The 17,766-nt window shown below is 49.4% G+C and overlaps 1 protein-coding gene across 1 annotated transcript; it reads left to right on the forward strand.

The window, feature by feature from the left end:
- Positions 1–1,695: 1,695 nt before the first annotated feature.
- On the forward strand, positions 1,696–16,482 carry P2RY4 (pyrimidinergic receptor P2Y4). The gene is made up of 2 exons (XM_077826666.1): positions 1,696–1,830; positions 14,897–16,482. The coding sequence occupies exon 2, from the start codon at positions 14,913–14,915 to the stop codon at positions 16,011–16,013; it is 1,101 nt and encodes a 366-aa protein (XP_077682792.1). The 5' UTR covers positions 1,696–1,830; positions 14,897–14,912; the 3' UTR covers positions 16,014–16,482.
- Positions 16,483–17,766: the final 1,284 nt, after the last annotated feature.

The raw sequence follows: 17,766 nt of genomic DNA on the forward strand, positions 1-17,766 counted from the left end.
GAGTGCTCTGTACAGCAGGGGTTGCTCAGAGGGCACTTATGGCAGCTTTACAGCTCCTATATACTGACACAGCCAGTACAAAAAATGGTGGGGAAATGCTGGCTTGGCCCTTTGTGCCCTGCCCAGCTCCTGCACTTTCCTGGTCCTTATGGAACCTAGTGACATGGTTCCAGTGATGCACGCTGCATCAAATTCCCCAGTGCCCCCCGTATCAAGCCCTGCACCCTGGTGCTCACAGGCTGGGGACATATCTCCTGAGCAGAATGTGCCACAGGAGGGAGACTGACATGGCCTGCCTGTCAGCTCCACTTCTGTCCAACCTTCACTGGCTCAGAGACAGAAGCTGGTGGCATTGTGAGGTGCCCAGTACCCTGGAAGGCTGCAGCCTGTAGGGGGCACCAACATGTGTCACCTGCTGCTCCAAGTCAGCGGTGTTACCCACATCTTGCATCTACCCGTTTCTCACCTGCCTCTCAGTTCTGCTGCAGATGGGCAACTCTAGCTAATGCTAGAGACAAACAACACTCCAGGCTGTCCTTACTGGCAGTATGGCTCCAAGGTATCTGGCCAAATGGAGTGGTGTAGAGTAGGACTCAGCATAGGACTGGCAGTGGTGCTGAGTAACGGGTGTGACACAGGCAAGGAGTATGGTACAGCACTGGGTAGGAATGTGGCATGGGGCAGAGGCTGAAAAGCAACTGGCACCTTAGTCCCACAAATGGGAATCTCTTATAATTCAGTTCAGTTTTCCAAAATGATGCACTATTTGTTTTTTGATGACCAGGTTTCTGGTGATGGGATGGCCAGGCCAGATACCACAGGCAAGACAGCAGGGAGGGGCAGGGGACAGGAGGCTGCAGAGAGGGCATGGAGGATTGGGGCCCAAATGCCAGACAAGGGAATGCTAGGGCTCAGCGCAAATGCAGGCTGTACCTTTGGACAGCAGGTGTCAAGAGAGCGGGTCAATGCAGAGCATCATTAGTAAAACCAATCTTCAAAGGACATCACAACAAAGAGCAGCAAAGCAAGGGGTTCTGAGTCTTCTCCTGAACCAGGAGCCTTTGGTCCTGTCGCACCTCAGCAGGAATCCAGCGGGTCCCCTTCTGGGGCTGGGAGAAGGCAGTGCTGGCAAAGGGAGACAGGGAAGCTGACAGGAGGGGTGGTGGTGGTGATCACCTACCTGTGATGGGTGATCAGAATGCCAGTGACTTCCACGCCGTCCCCACCCCCAGGCAAGTTTCTCACTGCCCTCCATTGCAGTGCAATTTCTTTTCAAGCAGGCAGCTGAGTCAGGGCACCCATTCCCACTGCAGCTTCCCAGCTCCTATATCCCCCCTCTAGTCTAGTCAGTGGGAGTGTCAGTGTAGTGAATCTACAAAGGACTGGAAAGTTTTTTGGGCAATCCAAGAGGCAGCGAAGAGAGTGTCTGAAATGCGGCAGAGGAAGGGCAAAGGGAATGAATAAGCAGGGATCAATGAGGCTGCAGATCAGGGATTCTGGCTGGGACTGTGCCCCTCGGATGGGCAGGCTTGAAGACGGGGTGTTCTCAGAAGTGCACATTGAGCTGGTGAGCTGAATGGAAGGAGGGAGTTGGCACTGACAGCCTCTGGCTTCTGACCCCGCCTCTCCCCACTCCAGGCCCTCCCTCTCCTTCGCACGATGCTCAGAGAGCAAGCCTGAAACTCTGCAAGTGCCCAGGGAAAGCAAGAGCTATACGGTGACCGGGAGAAACGGCAGCACCGGCTGACCAGGGATGGGATCAAGCTGGAGCCCAGCCCACACAGGGACACACATCACCTGAGGAACTGACTCTGAAACCAAAGAGAGCAGGTGAGGCTGGGCATATGGGGAGACTGTGGAGTTCCTGCAGGGAGCTGTGGCAACATGGCCAGGTTGACCCAAAGGGCCACAGAGAGGTACTGCAAGAACCTACACTAGGGTGACCAGCTGTCCCGATTTTATAGGGACAGTCCCGATATTTTGGTCTTTTCTTATATAGGCTCCTATTACCTCCTACCCGCATCCTGATTTTTGACACTTGCTGTCTGGTCACCCTAATCTGCACGAAGGAGGAGGAGAGAGAAAACCCAGATCCTCTAACTGTACTGGAGCCCTATGCCAATCTGTGGCGTTTGGGGTGTGGGATGAATTGTCTCCCTGCCACAAAACTAACCCCTATGAATGCCAGAGGCTCAGAAAGGCAAATAAACCCTAAGTGGGGGAGGGTTCTGCCCTGGAGAGTGGGGTTCACTCCAGAACCAGCAACCAGCAAAACAAAATCACCTGTGGAAATCAAAGGGGCAGGGGCCAGGACCGGGGAGACAACTACTTTGAGGGGGAACAAATTTCACTCCAAGGCCCACACAACAAGTGCTCAGACACAGACTGTAAGCTCTTTGAGGTTATCTGTGTTCACAGCACCTAACACAGCGAGGCCTTGATCCCTGATGACAGCCTCTGGCACCACCACAGTCCAAACACTGGTAATCGAACCATCCCCAGCATGGGGTCTTGAGCTATCCCCTCCCAGCCTTATTGGCCCACGTCCAGGCATGCAGGGTTTGGCCTAACCTCAGCAGGCAAGCCACACTGATACTATTACTGCCCCTGAAGGGGAGCTGGCCCCAAGCTTCTCTAGGGATGGGGTCTGGGTTTTGTGGGTGTTAAATAGAAACAGCTGACTGACTCACCGAAAGCAACGTGTGGTGTCACCAGGCAGAGCCCCAGCTCATGTCCCAGCGTGGCTCCCTCCTCGCTCCCTCCATCACCACCTCTTCCTCCTCACCACAACATGGCTGCCTTCTTTGCCTCTTCTAACATGGCCTCCCACTCCTCAACTCAACATGGCCACCTCCTCACCTTCTTCCTCACCCCACATGGCCAATGTGGGGTAAGGTTGACTTGCTCCTTGCACTGATCTCCACTAGCTTTGAAAGACTACACAGGTTACCTCCTGACTCCCCAAAGGAGTGTGAAGGGCACAGTCCCCATGCATCCCATTGCATGAGGGTCTGTTGGGTGGGAACACTGGCTCTTGGCATCTTTCTGCTGACAGAGAAAAGGGAAGTGCCCTCACCTCCCATCTGGCCTGGCTGAGAAACTGGGTCACTGTGGGGAGGAGCAGGCTGCTTGTGACGTGTGTGGCAGTGTTGAGGTGTTGGGCTGTGTCTTTAGCTTCAGGGAATGGTCCTTGGGGACCTGGCTCCACTGTGCCTGTTCTTGCTGCTGCTGTGAAGGGAAGGCTCAAAGAGAGAAATTGGGTCATGCTCCCCTTGTGACAAAACTGTGGCATAGTGATTATAGACAAGGGGCCTTTCACAGGAAGTTTTACATTACTTCCTCTCATGTTTTGCAATTTCCTAGAGGAGTGTGGAAGAGGATGAAGGTGCGCCCCTCCTTACCCAGGTCACAGGATGACCCCTGTTTTGTGCCTCAGCTGCTAAATCACTGAGATGCTTGTCTGTCTGTCAGCAGCCCCCAAATGCCCATCCCTGTATGCAGTGCAATCTGCACTCCAGCCCTCTGAGTGATGGCTTAGGACACACACCCTTGCAATTTCCTGCCAAGAAAGGGTGCGTCACACAGATAGAACAGAGTATTATATCATTTGCTCCTGAAAGGAAGGAGACAGGAGCTTTGAGCTGCTAAAGAAAAATCTGGGCTCTTTACTGACAGTCTCATTCATTTTATTGACACTTTTAAACAGCCTGGGTAAATATACAAACTAGGAGGCACCTGGAATAAAGTCACATGGTTCAGTATCCTTTTCCAGCAATGAGAGCAGGTGAAGGGAGTTTCATAGACTCCAAGGCCAAAAGAGTCCACTGTGATCATCTAGTCTGACCTCCTGTATTGCGCAAGTCACAGAACATCCCCAAAATAATTCCCAGAGCAGATCTTTAAGAGAAACATTCAGTCTTGATTTAAAACTTGGCAGCAGGAAGCATTTGGTGTGGGCAGTGGGAGATCCCCTAGTGCCCCCACCAGCTGTGGCGCTCACTGTTTCTTGGTCACTGTAGATTTGCATGCATGGCCGTTGCAGGGGCTGGTGCTTCACGAACAGCATCTCAGTGCTGCCCACATTGCATGTGGGCTAGAACCATAGGTGGGAACAAAGGAGCTGCTTATGAGAGGGAGTCCATGCTGCATTGTCTGACACTGATCATACATCTTTTTGGGTGGTCATCACTGTTCTACCCCTTACATCCCCTCCCCCTCTATAGGCTCTGCCCTTCTCCTAGACAGATGGGGCCCATCTCCTTCCAGAACCTGGCAATGCTGCACCTTCCATTGGCTATCATCCTGCTGACTATGTAGCCATAGCTACATTGCTATTTTTAGGGTGCTATCTTGATCAAAGCTAGCGTGGGTATGTCTCCCTGAGCTGGAAATTACACCTCCAGCTCCAGTGTAGGCATTCCTCATGTGTCAGGGCCAGGAGCACTGACACATTCAGATGCAGTAAGCCACAGTGAAGAAGTTTCTGGGGATCACATTCTGTGCAGTGTATGGGACCTGAACCCTTCCCCCCTCACCCCCTGGTGCTTGATTTTTTTTTTTGGATGAGGTTACAAGTTTGATTGATAAACGTAATAGCGGTGAGGTAACAGACACATTTCAGTAAGGCATTTGAGATGGTATCGCACAAAATCAACAAGGCACATATTAAACACATTAAAAACTGGTTAACTGACAGGTCTTAAAATGTAATTGTAAATGGGGAATCATGAGTGCATGGGTGTGTTTCTAGTGGGTCCTGCAAGGATCAGTTCTTGGCCCTATGCTATTTACTATTTTTATCAATGAACTGACTGAAAACATAATGAACAGGGCAGGTCATCTGGATCACTTGATAAGCAGGGTGCAAGCAAACAATATGGTTTTATACATGTAAAGTCCTACATCTAGGAAAAAAGCATGCAGGTCATACTTACAGGATGGGAGATGCTATCTTGCGTAGCAGTGACTCTGAAAAGGACTTGGGGTACTGGTGGATAATCAACTGAACATAAGCTCCAAGTGTGACACCATGGTCAATAGAGCTAATGTGATCACTGAATGCATAAAGAGAAACCTCAAGGAGAAGTAGGGGTGTTATTATCACCTCTGTGTGTGGCACCACCGCTGGAATACTGAGTTCAGTTCTGGTGTGCTCAGTTCAAGAAGGATGTTAATAAACTGGAGAAGGTTCAGCCATGGGAATGATTATAACAGACTCCCAGTGCTCAAGCTGTTTAGCTCAACAAACAGAAGGTTCAGGGGTGACTTGAGCAGTCTATAAGTACGTACATGGGGAAAGATAATATCTTTTATTAGGCCAACTTCTGTTGGTAAGAGAGACAAGTTTTTGAGCTGACACAGAGGTCTTCTTCAGGAGCCCTCAAGAAGAGTTCTATGTAAGCTCAATAACTTGTCTCTCTCACCAACAGAAACTAGTCCAGTAAAAGACATTACCTCACGGACCTTGTTTCTCTAATATCCTGGGACTGACTTGGCTCCAATATCTCTGCATACATGGGGACAGGAGTTTGATAATAGAGGGCTCTTCAATCTAGCAGACAAAGGTGCAACAAGATCCAAGGGCTGGAAGTTGAAGCGAGAGAAATTCAGACTAGAAATAGGATGCAGTTTGTTAACAGTGAAGGTAATTGAGCATTGGAACTATTTATCCAGGGTTGTGGTGGATTTTCCATCAGTGGACATTTATAAATCAAGATAGGATGTTTTTCTAAAAGATTTGTTCTAGTTCAAACAGGAATTAATTCAGGGCAGTTCTATAGCCTGTGTTATGCAGGAAGGCAGACTAGATGATCATAATAGTCCATTCTGGCTTTATAACCTATGAATCCTCAGTGCCCTATCAAGGACACCTGAAATTGGGAGCACTTTAGACTGACCAGTTGGGACTGGGAGGGATCCTGGACAATGACTACTGAGGGTCCCCTCGGCTGGGTGCAGAATCCTGTTCTTGTTCTGAGCTGCTCTGAGCTGCCTCTGGCCTGAGAACATTTTCCTGCATCCCATCTGGAGGGTGCATCTTCTCACTTCCCCAGTCAGTTTCACAGCCAGTGTCAACAGTGAGAGAAAATATAGAGCTCTGGCCCCAGGATAGCACAAACCTGATAGGAGTGATTGCTGGGAGGGGCAGGGCTGAGGGAAGGACATCAGCAGGGAGGTGAGGGTGGGGAGGCAGGGGAGTGTCCCTTGATGATGACCTGGGCAGGGCACGGAGAGAAGCCGGGATCCCTCTCTGTGAGCTGGCAGCAGGCATGTGTCCTATTGGGTGTCACTGTCTCACACCCTTCTGCCCCATGAGGAGAAGATGAGCTTTTGGGAGCCTTGTTCTGCCATTATTGATAACACTTTTTGAAGGAGGAACTTGCTCCAGAGCAGAGGGATTCCAAATATGTCTTCCCTACCTTCCTCTCAGCTCTGGCCCTGCTCCATCCCCTTCAGCAGATGGCATCTATCTCCAGTATTCATAAGGCCCGTCACCACAGCATTCAAATGTCAAACAACTAACATTTGCATGATGCAGCTCTTTGCCTCTCCCCATTCCTGGAAATGTTCTTCTCTTAGAGAGATGCCATTCCTAGGGGAGACCTCAGTGAAGAGATGGTTTTTGCCCAGAGATCTGAACAGGCTCAGTCTGAGCCACTCATAGAAGATGTGTTCCACAGCTGAGGTCCCATCACCAAATACACTTTGCCCTGAACTTAGGTTTGCTGAGCTCTATCACCCCAGGGGAGCTTTGTGTTATTCTACTCTATATGGCAGATTCCACAAACCATCCAGTGCAATTTCATGCCTGGTATTCTCAGTGACGCATTCCTTCAGTCCTGAAACTGGGCTCATTGTGCAGAGTTGGGGAGTTTCCTGTGCAGTTTTGTAAAGAGGACACATCCACTTCCTCACTCTGTGGAATCCTAAACACCTTAAGGCACTGTCACCAGTGAGATAATGTTGCTGTCAATGGTGAATTGCAGAGTTTACAGGGTTTCCATTGGTTAATCATTCCATCTTCTGAGATAAGGAGCTGTGGAATGTTCCCTATCTCCCAGCTGTCATGACACTTTACTGCCAGGTTATGTCCACTAAGGAGAGACCCTGGCACAGAAAGATGTGTCGGTTCAGAATCTGACAGTGGCTTCTCCCATCTCAGGCTCTCTGCAGCCTCCAGGGCTAAAGGAATAGTGAGTAGTTCCTATTTATCTACTATTTATCACTATTTTTATAGTGGCATCCACATACAATCAACAATAAAATTCTTCCTTAGAGGTTTTTAAGGTCAGGCTTGACAAAGCCCTGGCTGGGATGATTTAGTTGGGGAATGGTCCTTGCTTTGAGTAGGGGGTTGGACTAGATGACCTCCTAAGGTCCCTTCCAACCCTGATATTCTATAATTCTATGAACTACAATAGCAAAGTCCTTAGTGGACTTCAAAAAGTCTCTCACATTCCTCCCTTTTCAGAATCAAAACTCTTTAGGATAGAGTGTGGGGTTGTTTTTTTGGGGGTGATAGTAGTGGGTAAGGGTTTGAGAATAGATGGGTGTGTTCATATTGTGAGCGCCACGTAGAGTGGAAAGGCTTTCTCAAAGAGGAAGACCTTCCAGTGGTTCCTCAAGATATCAGGCTCTGGATTTGCTTGATCACTTCTGGAAGACTGTTCCATGCATTGTCCCCAGCCCCCATGAGCTTCGCCCAGGGCTTTGAGATTTTTATTGCCCCAGAGGAGACCAGCTTTCATGATGATTCACTGTTCAAAATTCAGTTCCCGATGTAGCCGATCCATTAATTTCTTTGAAAATTAGGACCAAGACCTTAAACTGGTCTTGGAGCAGGTGGAGGGACTTGAGCACAGGCCTGATGTGCTCATGGCAGCCTATGCCATGGAGAAAGTGGGCATCCACATTCTGTATCAGTTGGAGCCTGTGCATCATCTTGACATTCAGTTTCAGATACAATGATCTACTATAACCCAGTCTGGAGGTGACAAATGCATCGATTAATATGGACAGGTCCTTGTCCGGGGGGAATGGCCTAAGTTTCCTAACCATCTGAAGGTGAAATAAGGCATTTTTGGAAACTGATACTGCCTGTTTATCCAAGCTTAGCAAGGAATCAAACAAGACCCTGAGGTTTTGTACCACTCTGACCAATGGGGCTGCATGCCTTCAATGAAAGGTGGAGACAACATCTTGGCCAGCTCTTCAAAGTGTTTCCTGTTTCCAACTAGCATCCTTTTGGTTTTGCTCAGGTTTAGCTTGAATCAGCTGCTCATCATCCAAGAGCTTATTTCTTGTAGGCATTCTGACACTTTAGTAGTGGCAGTGGTTGCATCAATTGAGGATGAGATAAACAGTTGTGTCCTTGGCATACTGTTGGCAGCTGAACCCATGAGGTCTGTCTCTCTCTCCCAGTGGTCTCATGTAAGTAGTGAAGAGAAGCAGGGATAGTGTGGATCCAACAGGTCCCACCAAGTGAGGCCTTTGGAGAGGAGGAGCCACTACCCATCACCACTCTGGGTCTGCCGGAGAGGAATGATTGGAGTTACTGTAATGCTGAACTGACTACTCCAGTTATGTCACATAGGTGTGTTAGTAGCGCCTTGTGGTCCACTGTATCCAAGGCTTCAGAGAGGTCCAGCACAGTGAGTATGGAGATCTGACCTATGTCCTTGGCCATGAGACGATTGTCTTTTAGTGTTACTAGTTACTACTAGTGTTACTAAGCTTGTGCTGTGCCTTGAGCTGAACCCTGATTCTGAGATATCCAATGGGTTGGCTGATGTCATATGTTGGAACTATTTTCTCCATTATTTTGCCCAGGTATGGAAGGTTGAAGACTGGATGGTAGCTGGAGAGATCTTCAGGGTCAAGTGTTGGCTATAGTTGATGACTGGGTGAACTACTGCATTTTCCAAGGAGTTTGGTAGGTGTGCATCTCTGAGGGGGCACTGACTGTTTCCATTAGGAGTAGGCAGACTTGTTATTCTTTGGCTTGTACCAGCAAAAGCAGCACAGATCTGTTTCACAGGTTGTGGCTCTAATATGTTTCAGGGCTTTTTGAGCTTTGACTTGTGTGGTTGAGCCAGACTCAGTCATGGGCCATGGGGCAGGTAATACAAATCATATTGGGGAGGAATTTTCTGTCCCAGTTAGCTCCATAGGTATTTGGCTGATCTTATCAGTGAAGCGTGCTGACAGCTCTTCACTATGGTCGATGCTTGGCTCTGGAGTCTGGGCTATGCAGTCGGGGTTGATTAGCTGGTTCACTGTATGGAATAGCTCTGATGGCCCTGATTCTGCTGCATTTATTGTTGATGAGTAAAAGGCTCATTTTAACTCTGTTACTGCAGTGGCCTAGTCCTGGAAGTGTTGTTTGTGCTGCTGGCTGAGGGATTCAGAAAGTTTTTTGCATCTCTGGGGTTTGAACTTTCTGCCTGTGTACCTCAAGTGCTGTCGTTCATCTCTCAACCCTGGTGTCTTCTTGGTCAGTGGGGGGTGGAGTAATTGGATGGGTTGGGTGCCAATGGTAGTGGACAACATGTGATTGTACTGTACTAACTCATTGGTGCTTTGGCCTTGTGGTAGCATGGCTTTTCTCCTAGGGCGAGTTGAAAACCTAGGGAGTTCACCAGTCTTCAGCAGTGGACCAACTTTGGTTGTTCATTACCATTGTGGAATGGCTCTGGTCTCTGCCTAGATGAGGTGTGATCAGATGAGGAAGTGTATGATGGTGACATCTCCAATATCCAGACCTAGACCAAAGATAGGCTTCAACATATGTCTGGCTGCATGTGTGAGTCCAGAGACTACCTGGGAGAATCCCATGGTTTCCCCTTGGGGACTACTAGAAAGAAAACTCCAACCACTCCTTAGCAGCTGAGTGGACACAGGCTTGTCCCTACCGTTCCATTCACCCCATTTTATTCTTCCTTTCTTTCTGTATAGGACTGTTCAATAGAGCAGCTTCTGTCTGGGCAGCAAGTCAGATCTACACTCTCCTTCAGTTAGGAGAGAAAGTGTTTAATGCTTCCCAGGGACACACTGGCCAGACCAAATGCCTGGTTGAAGTAGGCACCACTTCAAAATAAATCAAACTTCACCTGACCCAGAGGGATCTTCTAGCCAGTAAACACTCACAGGAAGCCTCTACCTTGTGCATATTCAAAAAGAAATTGATGGACAGAGCCCTGGAGTGGGACATGGCAGCTGTTTCCATGGCCAGATTCTCAACTGGTGTAAACTGGCATATTTCTATTGACTTCAATAGAGCACTATTGATTTATGAACCTGTAGATATCTGATCGATCACTGGGCATTTATATCATGCATATCACATTGATTGCCGATTAACGTCAATATTCTACGGCGCTCTAGGAGAGCGGAGAAAAAAGAATCCTGGATCCAATAGAAACTGCAGAGGAATTTTAGGGAGGCATAAGGTTACATAAACTAGTCAGCTTAGGGGGCTGAGAACCTGACATTCTTGTGAAAAGTATCACAGGTGGTCAGGAGGTTCAGCATTTCATCTCCTCTGGAATATCATGCCTCCCACAGCACAGTCACCTGGCATCACAGTGGGGCATTGATTTAGCACTGACTCAGAGGGACAAGGGCCAGCTCCTAAATCCCCAGCAACATTTCCTGTAGTGTCTGGATTTCCCGTGGTTGTTTCTTAAGGAAGTCATTATAACCAAAGGCAATGCTACAATCCTGCAGCATTCCTCACAGGAAAGCCACGTCACAGCTTGCAGAAGTGTCCTGCATCTGGTAACAGCAGCTTTGGTGAAGGTTGCTAGACTTTCCTACTTTCCCATTTTTCTCATCTGTTTACAGTGGAACTGGCTGAGCTCCATTTGTTAATATTTGATAGGGCCTGCCTGCCCTCTGAACTCAAGGCGTTTGCTCTCCAAGGATACGGACTAATATAATTTAGCTCTGTAATAAACCTGTGCAGCAATCTGCACCTTTGGTAGCTGGAGGGAAATTGCAGAGAGTGTTTAGTTTGGGCTTGAAGATCCAGTTCCATCTGGAACACAAGTAAATACTGCAATCAAGGGATATGATTGACACTAGTGTTGGATGTCCTGCAGGTGGAAATCCTACACAGCAGCCTTGTATGCTCCCTTTGCACCTCAGTCTCACCTGCATCCCAGTCCACCTGCAGGATTATTATTACCGTAGGTCCAGGAACCACAGTCAAGGATCAGGGCCCTGTTGTACTAGGCACTGTACAGTCAAGTAATGAGGAAGATAGTCCTTGCCACAGAGAGCTCACAATCTACATGTCTAGGATACAACAGGTAGATGAAAGAGACAAACAGGACGGGAGGTTGATATAACACAATAAACAGAGGTCTGCCGGCTTCTGCCCTGCACCATTGTAAACCAGCATCCTCACTACCATGCACTATCACCTTGTCTTCTTCTGAACATGTGTACAGTTGTGAGCCACATGCAGCTTCTCTGGGCATCATGCCCTTGATGAGAAGAATGTAGCAATTTCATTGAGTCATGGATTTTAAGCCCAGAAAGTACTATTAAAACCATCTAGTCTGACCCCCTCCCCAGTATAACACAGGCCAGAGAACAGCACCCAATAAACTCTGTATCAAGCACATAACTATAGCATGTCTGTTAGAAAATGATCCAGTCTTGATTTAAAGACTTCAAGTGATGGAGAATCGACCACAACCATAAGGATAGTGTTCCGGTGGTTAATTAACCTCATTGTAAAAAATACGCACCTTATTTCTAATTTGACTGTGTCTAGCTTCACCTTCCAACCTTTGGATTGCATTATGCCTTTTTCTGCTAGATTAAAGAGCTGCTATCGGAAATCTTTCCCCCATGTAGATACGAATAGACCAGGGTGGGCAAACTATGGCCCCCAGGCCGCTTCCGGGCCATCAGGCCTTTTAATCTGGCCCTCGAGGTCCCACTGGGGAGCAGGGCCGTAGGCGTGCCCCACTCTGGGGCTTCAGCTGGGGAGCGGGGTCAGGGGCTTTCTGTGAGGCTTCTGGAACCAGTGGCACATCTCCCCTCCGGCTCCGGCTCCGGCTCCTAGGTGTAGGGGCAGCCGGGAGTGGGAACCACAGCCAATGGGAGCTGCAGTGGTGGCACCTGCAAATGGGGCAGCGCGCAGAGCATAGGAGCTGGAGGGGGGACATGCCGCTGCTTCTGGGAGCTGCTTGAGGCAAGCACCGCCTCAAGCCTGCACCCCTGACCTCCTCCCATGTCCCAAGCTCCTGCCCCAGCCCTGATCCCCCTCTCGCCCTCCGAACCCATCCCAGAGCACCCTCCTGCACCCTAAATCCCTCATTCCCAGTCCCACCCCAGAGCCTGCACCCTCAACCAGAGCCCTCCCCCTCCCCCCTGCACCAGCACAGAGCCCCCTCCCACACCCTGAACTCCTCATTTTCTGGCCCCACCCCAGAGCCTGCACCCACCTGCCGGAGCCCTCACCCCCTCCCACACACTAACCCCCAATTTCATGAGCATTGATGGCCTGCCATACAATTTCCATACCCAGATGTGGCCCTCAGGCCAAAAAGTTTGCTCACCCCTGTAATAGGCTGCGATCAAGTCACCTCTCAACCTTCTTTTGGTTAACTTGATAGATTGAGCTTCTTAATGCTTTCACTGTAAGGCATGTTTTCCAGACCTCCAGTCATTACCATTTTTCAACATTCCTTTTTAAAAGTGGACAGCAGAACTGAACACACTATTGCAGTAGTGGTCTCACAACTGCCCTGTACAGAGGTAATACCAGCTCCCTACTCCTACTTGTATGCCCTTGTGTATATGTCTATAGTCATATTTGCCCTCTTTGTTACAGCATTGCACTGGGAGCTCATGTCAAATGGGGTACCTACCATGACCCTTCAGTCCTTGTCAGTGTCACTGCATTCTAGAATACTGTGTCCCATCATTTAATGTGACCTACATTCTTTGATGCTAGTATGACTTGCAACTGGCTGTATTAAAATGCATATTATGCAAATGATCGCACCTTACCAAGCGATCCAGGTTAGCCTGTACAACTGGTCTGTCCCCATCGTTTTTTACCAATTTTTGTGTTGTCTGAAATTTTACCAGTAGTAGTTTTAGCTTTTCTTCCGGATTATTGATTAAGCTATTTAAGAGCATTAGGGCCAAGAACAGAGCTCTGCGGGCCCCTGCTAGGAACACCCATGTTGGATGACTATTCCCTGTTTACAGCTATTTTGTGAGATTATCATGTAACCATTTTTTAATCCATTTAATCCTCTGATGCTGGAAATGGTGGTGGGAATGACCAGCCAACCAGACACTGGTGCAACAGACAGATCTAAGTTAGTGCCCTTTACAGCCAAAGTATATACTTTCTCCATCCCCACATTCTATCAGGAAGCTTGCCCCTCACAACAGAGCTTCAGAGCCGATTTCTTCAGGTTGCTGCTAGCAGGACAATCCACTGTGAGGGGGATTACCAGCCGGTGTCTGTAGATCCAGGGTTGGTGATGGGATGTGGTGCAGACTGAGTAGCAATCCTGAGAGCACTGGGGCCTGCTGGGCACCGCTTACCCTGAACTCCTGCTCTGGGTTTGAGAGGCCAAATACTGTAGATACCCTTTATTCTTGGAGGGGGCCCTGTCACTGAGCACACCATTCACCAGTTTATGCCTTTTGTCCTTGCCCTTGATGTGACTTTGGCCTTTTGTTAATGGTGCTACACAAGTGTTGGCTTCATAGTGGAACGGGCACTGGGGCATGGTGATAAAGCAAGTGTGCCCACGTCATCCAGTGCCTGCCTGGAGCAGCTGCTTTGCTTCAGTCAGCTGCATTTTTGTCTTCTGTGACACTGGGAGCTTTTGGTGAGTTTTGTCAGTTGCCTCCTCCTGATTTCTGCCTGTGGTCCCTCATTGCAGCTGGTGCCTTGGGTGACGGGCTGCTGCCTTTCTGAAAATGCCAGGCAGGGAAATGAGCTAATTTCAAAATCTTTAGGGAGATTCTGGGGGCTGCTGAGGTGCTCAGAACCTTCTGAGGCCCGACTCCCGCATGGGATGAAGCTACTGGATGCAAGTTACTCATCTCCTGCAGGGGAGAATCAGGACTCTGGGCTGTAGATATTCTGAGATGCAAGTGGAGCCATTTTATGACTCTTTCCCTGCCCTGGGGATTCATTTGCCAGACACACACAACTCCTGGGCCCCTCCTGTTGATGTGCAACCTGGGACATATCCCACCTGGATTCTGAGCTCACAGCTGCACTGGGATGGGACTCCACTTTGTAATGACTCTTCTCTGTGTGGCTTAGAGATCAGTGTTCTGAAACTGGGACTGCCTCCAATTTGGGGGGACCTGAGGCCCCTCTCAATGCTGATGGACAGTGTTCTTCCAAGAGGCCCCTTTAGCAGCTCTTCAGGGATTTCTCCAGAGCAGAATGTGTCTCCAGGCGAGACTCTTTCCTCTCCAGTGACCCTGCACTCTTTCCTTTGTAAATCACCCCTCTGGGATTTGCAGCATCGTTGAGGACATGCTAATTAGTCTGAATCTGTTTTTGAGAGGCTGTGCTGGCATTGAGTGTGGGGCTGCTAAGGCTCACAAAGATCTCATTGTTAGGAAAACAGTGGGATTATCTGAGTAGCTGCTAGAGTTTGGGGGGGCGGGAGAAACAGGCTTTTCTTCTGACGTATACTCGTAGGGTCTCATACGTGCTTTGTGTCATTCAGGGGACTTAGAAAGGGGTAAAGGCCCAAAGGTGGGAGGCATTGGAAAAACCCCACAAATAATCATCTAAGCAGCAGGAATGCCTGGGAGAGGAAGATCTGGCCCCCTAGATTCTTCATATCTGACACCCGTTGAGGTCAGTGATTAATGGATGTTTTTATTATTGTTGCTTTTTCAGAGATTGGCTTCAGGCAATGGCCACTTTGGTGAGGACATTCCCAGTTGCTCTGTTGACTCCAACACCCACTTTCCAGCTGACAGCAAATACCACCAGCGATGGAGAGGAGAATTGCGTCTTCAATGAGGAGTTTAAGTTCATTCTGCTGCCTGTGTCCTATGGGTTTGTCTCTGTGGTGGGGCTGCTGCTCAATTCCTGGGCCTTGTGGATGTTCATCTGCAAGATGAGGCCCTGGAATGCCACCACCACCTACATGTTCAATCTGGCCCTCTCAGACACCCTGTACGTGCTTTCCCTCCCCACGCTGGTCTATTACTATGCTGACCGCAACAACTGGCCCTTTGGGGAGGGACTCTGCAAGATTGTGCGCTTCCTCTTCTATGCCAATCTGTACTGTAGCATACTCTTCCTCACCTGCATCAGCGTGCACCGCTACATGGGGATCTGCCACCCCATCCAGTCGCTCGGGTGGGTGAAGACCAAGCATGCCCGCCTCATCTGTGTGGGTGTGTGGTTCATTGTCACCATCTGCCTCATACCCAACCTGATCTTTGTCACCACCAGCTCCAGGGGCAACGACACCCTTTGCCACGACACCACCAAGCCCGAAGAGTTTGACCACTATGTGCACTACAGCTCCTCAATCATGACCCTCCTCTTTGGCATCCCCTTTCTGGTGATCGTTGTGTGCTACAGCCTGATGGCGAAGAGGCTTTGGAAACCCAGCCTACCCAGCTCCAACCAGAACATCCCCTTCTACAAGAAACGCTCTATCAAGATTATCATCATTGTAATCACAGTCTTCGCCATTTGCTTCCTACCCTTCCACATCACACGGACATTGTACTATACTGCCCGGCTCTTCCAAGCCAACTGCAGGACCCTCAACATCGTCAACTTCACCTACAAGATCACACGGCCTCTGGCCAGCATCAACAGCTGCATAGACCCCATCCTGTACTTCCTGGCTGGGGATAAATACAGGGGAAGGCTGCGTCGGGCTGCAATCAAAATGCCCAAATCCGAGAACACATCTACTCTAGCCCTCGTCTCACAACTCAAGAAGAACGGCTTCTCTACCTCCCGAGGTGCCAGCTACTCCATAAATGATGCCTGAGAAAAGGGGGGTGAAAGTGATCGACAATGGAAGCAGCAAGGGGTATTGAAAGGGCTAGAGCCTGGGGAGCCAGTATGCATCAAGGCCAGCATGTGGGACCAGCATTAGGGAAGGCAATAGAGTTGCTGGATTAGTCTCACTCCAGAACGGAGGTCTCCTCCATCTCCTCCTAATCTCTATGAATTATTTCCCCACTGGTGCTGTGTCTGCTTCTGACACAATCATTCTGGCACCAGGTTTAACCTCTGAATGCTTTTGAACTAGGTTTACACTCCCATGCTCAGAGAATGCTCCACCCCTCTCACACAGACTGAACATCTATCTCAGAGCCAGGGATATTCCCTGTCTTGTCATAGCTTGGGAGGACCACCCGGAGTAACGCCAATGAGAGTTCAGAAAGAAGAGACCCCTACATCCCATAGGGAAATGGGGGAGGCCAGAGGGATTGTCTTATGAAGAGTACTAGAGACTCACAGGTAGCGAATTCCCTGCTTCAGATGCAAGTGGGGGCAGAGCAGTGGGAAGGGAGGGGACATGGTGACACTTCGCTGGTCAGAAGCTTAGGAACCTAGAAGCCCCAGTGCCTGAGGCTGAGAGCAAAGAGATGGAGGATTTTACCATAGGAAAGGAGCCAGCAATTGACCACAGGCCACAAAACTGGCCTCCTGATTTCTTTTGGGAGAAGCCCAAGTAGGCTGTTTCAAGTAGCCTGGGGCCCTGGGCTGCTGACAAGGGAAGATCACAGCCTAGCGTGTGCGGTACAATGCTAGGGAGCTGAGGACTTAGAATAGGGCATGCTGGGTCTAATGATATGCTATGTACAGGGGTCCAGGTAAGAAGAAAGGAGCCTGTCTTCCCAGGCACAGAAAACCCATATAGAGCTTCCTTCAAAGTGACCCAGAGACAATAGAGACCCCTGCTGAAAAATAAATAGGGACAACGCTTATAAAGAAGAATATTTAGCACATTATAAACAGTAACTAAGTGACCTAATGGGGTCAACACTGGGTCAAAGCGTGCGGGAGGGGAGCTAGAGGGGAGCTCCCGCAGCTAGGAGTCGAGGTGCAGCATATGCTATTGAGGACAACACGAGGGTCAGACAGAGAAGGGGAGAAGAAATAACTGACCTGGATTCCTGGGCCCAGTGGCCTGACCTTTTGCTGGCCATAGTTTCAGCAGTAGGGGGGAGTCTGTCATGTCAGGAATCTTTCCTGACCATGCTCAGACGACGCTATGTCATGGTCTGAGTCAGTATTTGTTCGGAGCAGTGGCTGCCATGCCAGCTGCGAACTCCCTGCTGGCAGAAGGGTATCTCCTGGATTACTGACAGTCACTGACTTCCCCTCATTTGCCTTACTTCCCTTTTGCTGCTCTAAGCTGGGGGAAACTGAGTCTGGATCAAAAGCAAAAGTAGCTGAGCTGCTGTTGACGGTGCAGGCACCACACCAAGAGGCAGCCAGGGCTGGCAAGGGAGCAGTTTCAGGGCACTGGTTCTAGCAATGCAGAAGAGAGACTGGGGCTGGCTCTGGCCGGATGCAGGTGACGGGGTAGTGATGCATACAGAGTTAAAGCCTGAGCAGTGGCCATGGAACCGTGTGTGTATTGTAGATGCTGTTACACGTCTCTGTACCTTTGTGTTCGGGAGGGCATGACTCGCCATATAACTAACAGAGAAGGCACCACAGCACCTTTGCTCCCCCCTCTCCTAGCTCCAGGTGGCTGGAGGATGGGCAGAGCCCCCAGGGCAATGAAG

The sequence above is a fragment of the Eretmochelys imbricata genome, chromosome 9, assembly GCF_965152235.1.
Source record: "Eretmochelys imbricata isolate rEreImb1 chromosome 9, rEreImb1.hap1, whole genome shotgun sequence".
In the NCBI taxonomy this organism is placed as follows: Eukaryota; Metazoa; Chordata; order Testudines; family Cheloniidae; genus Eretmochelys; species Eretmochelys imbricata.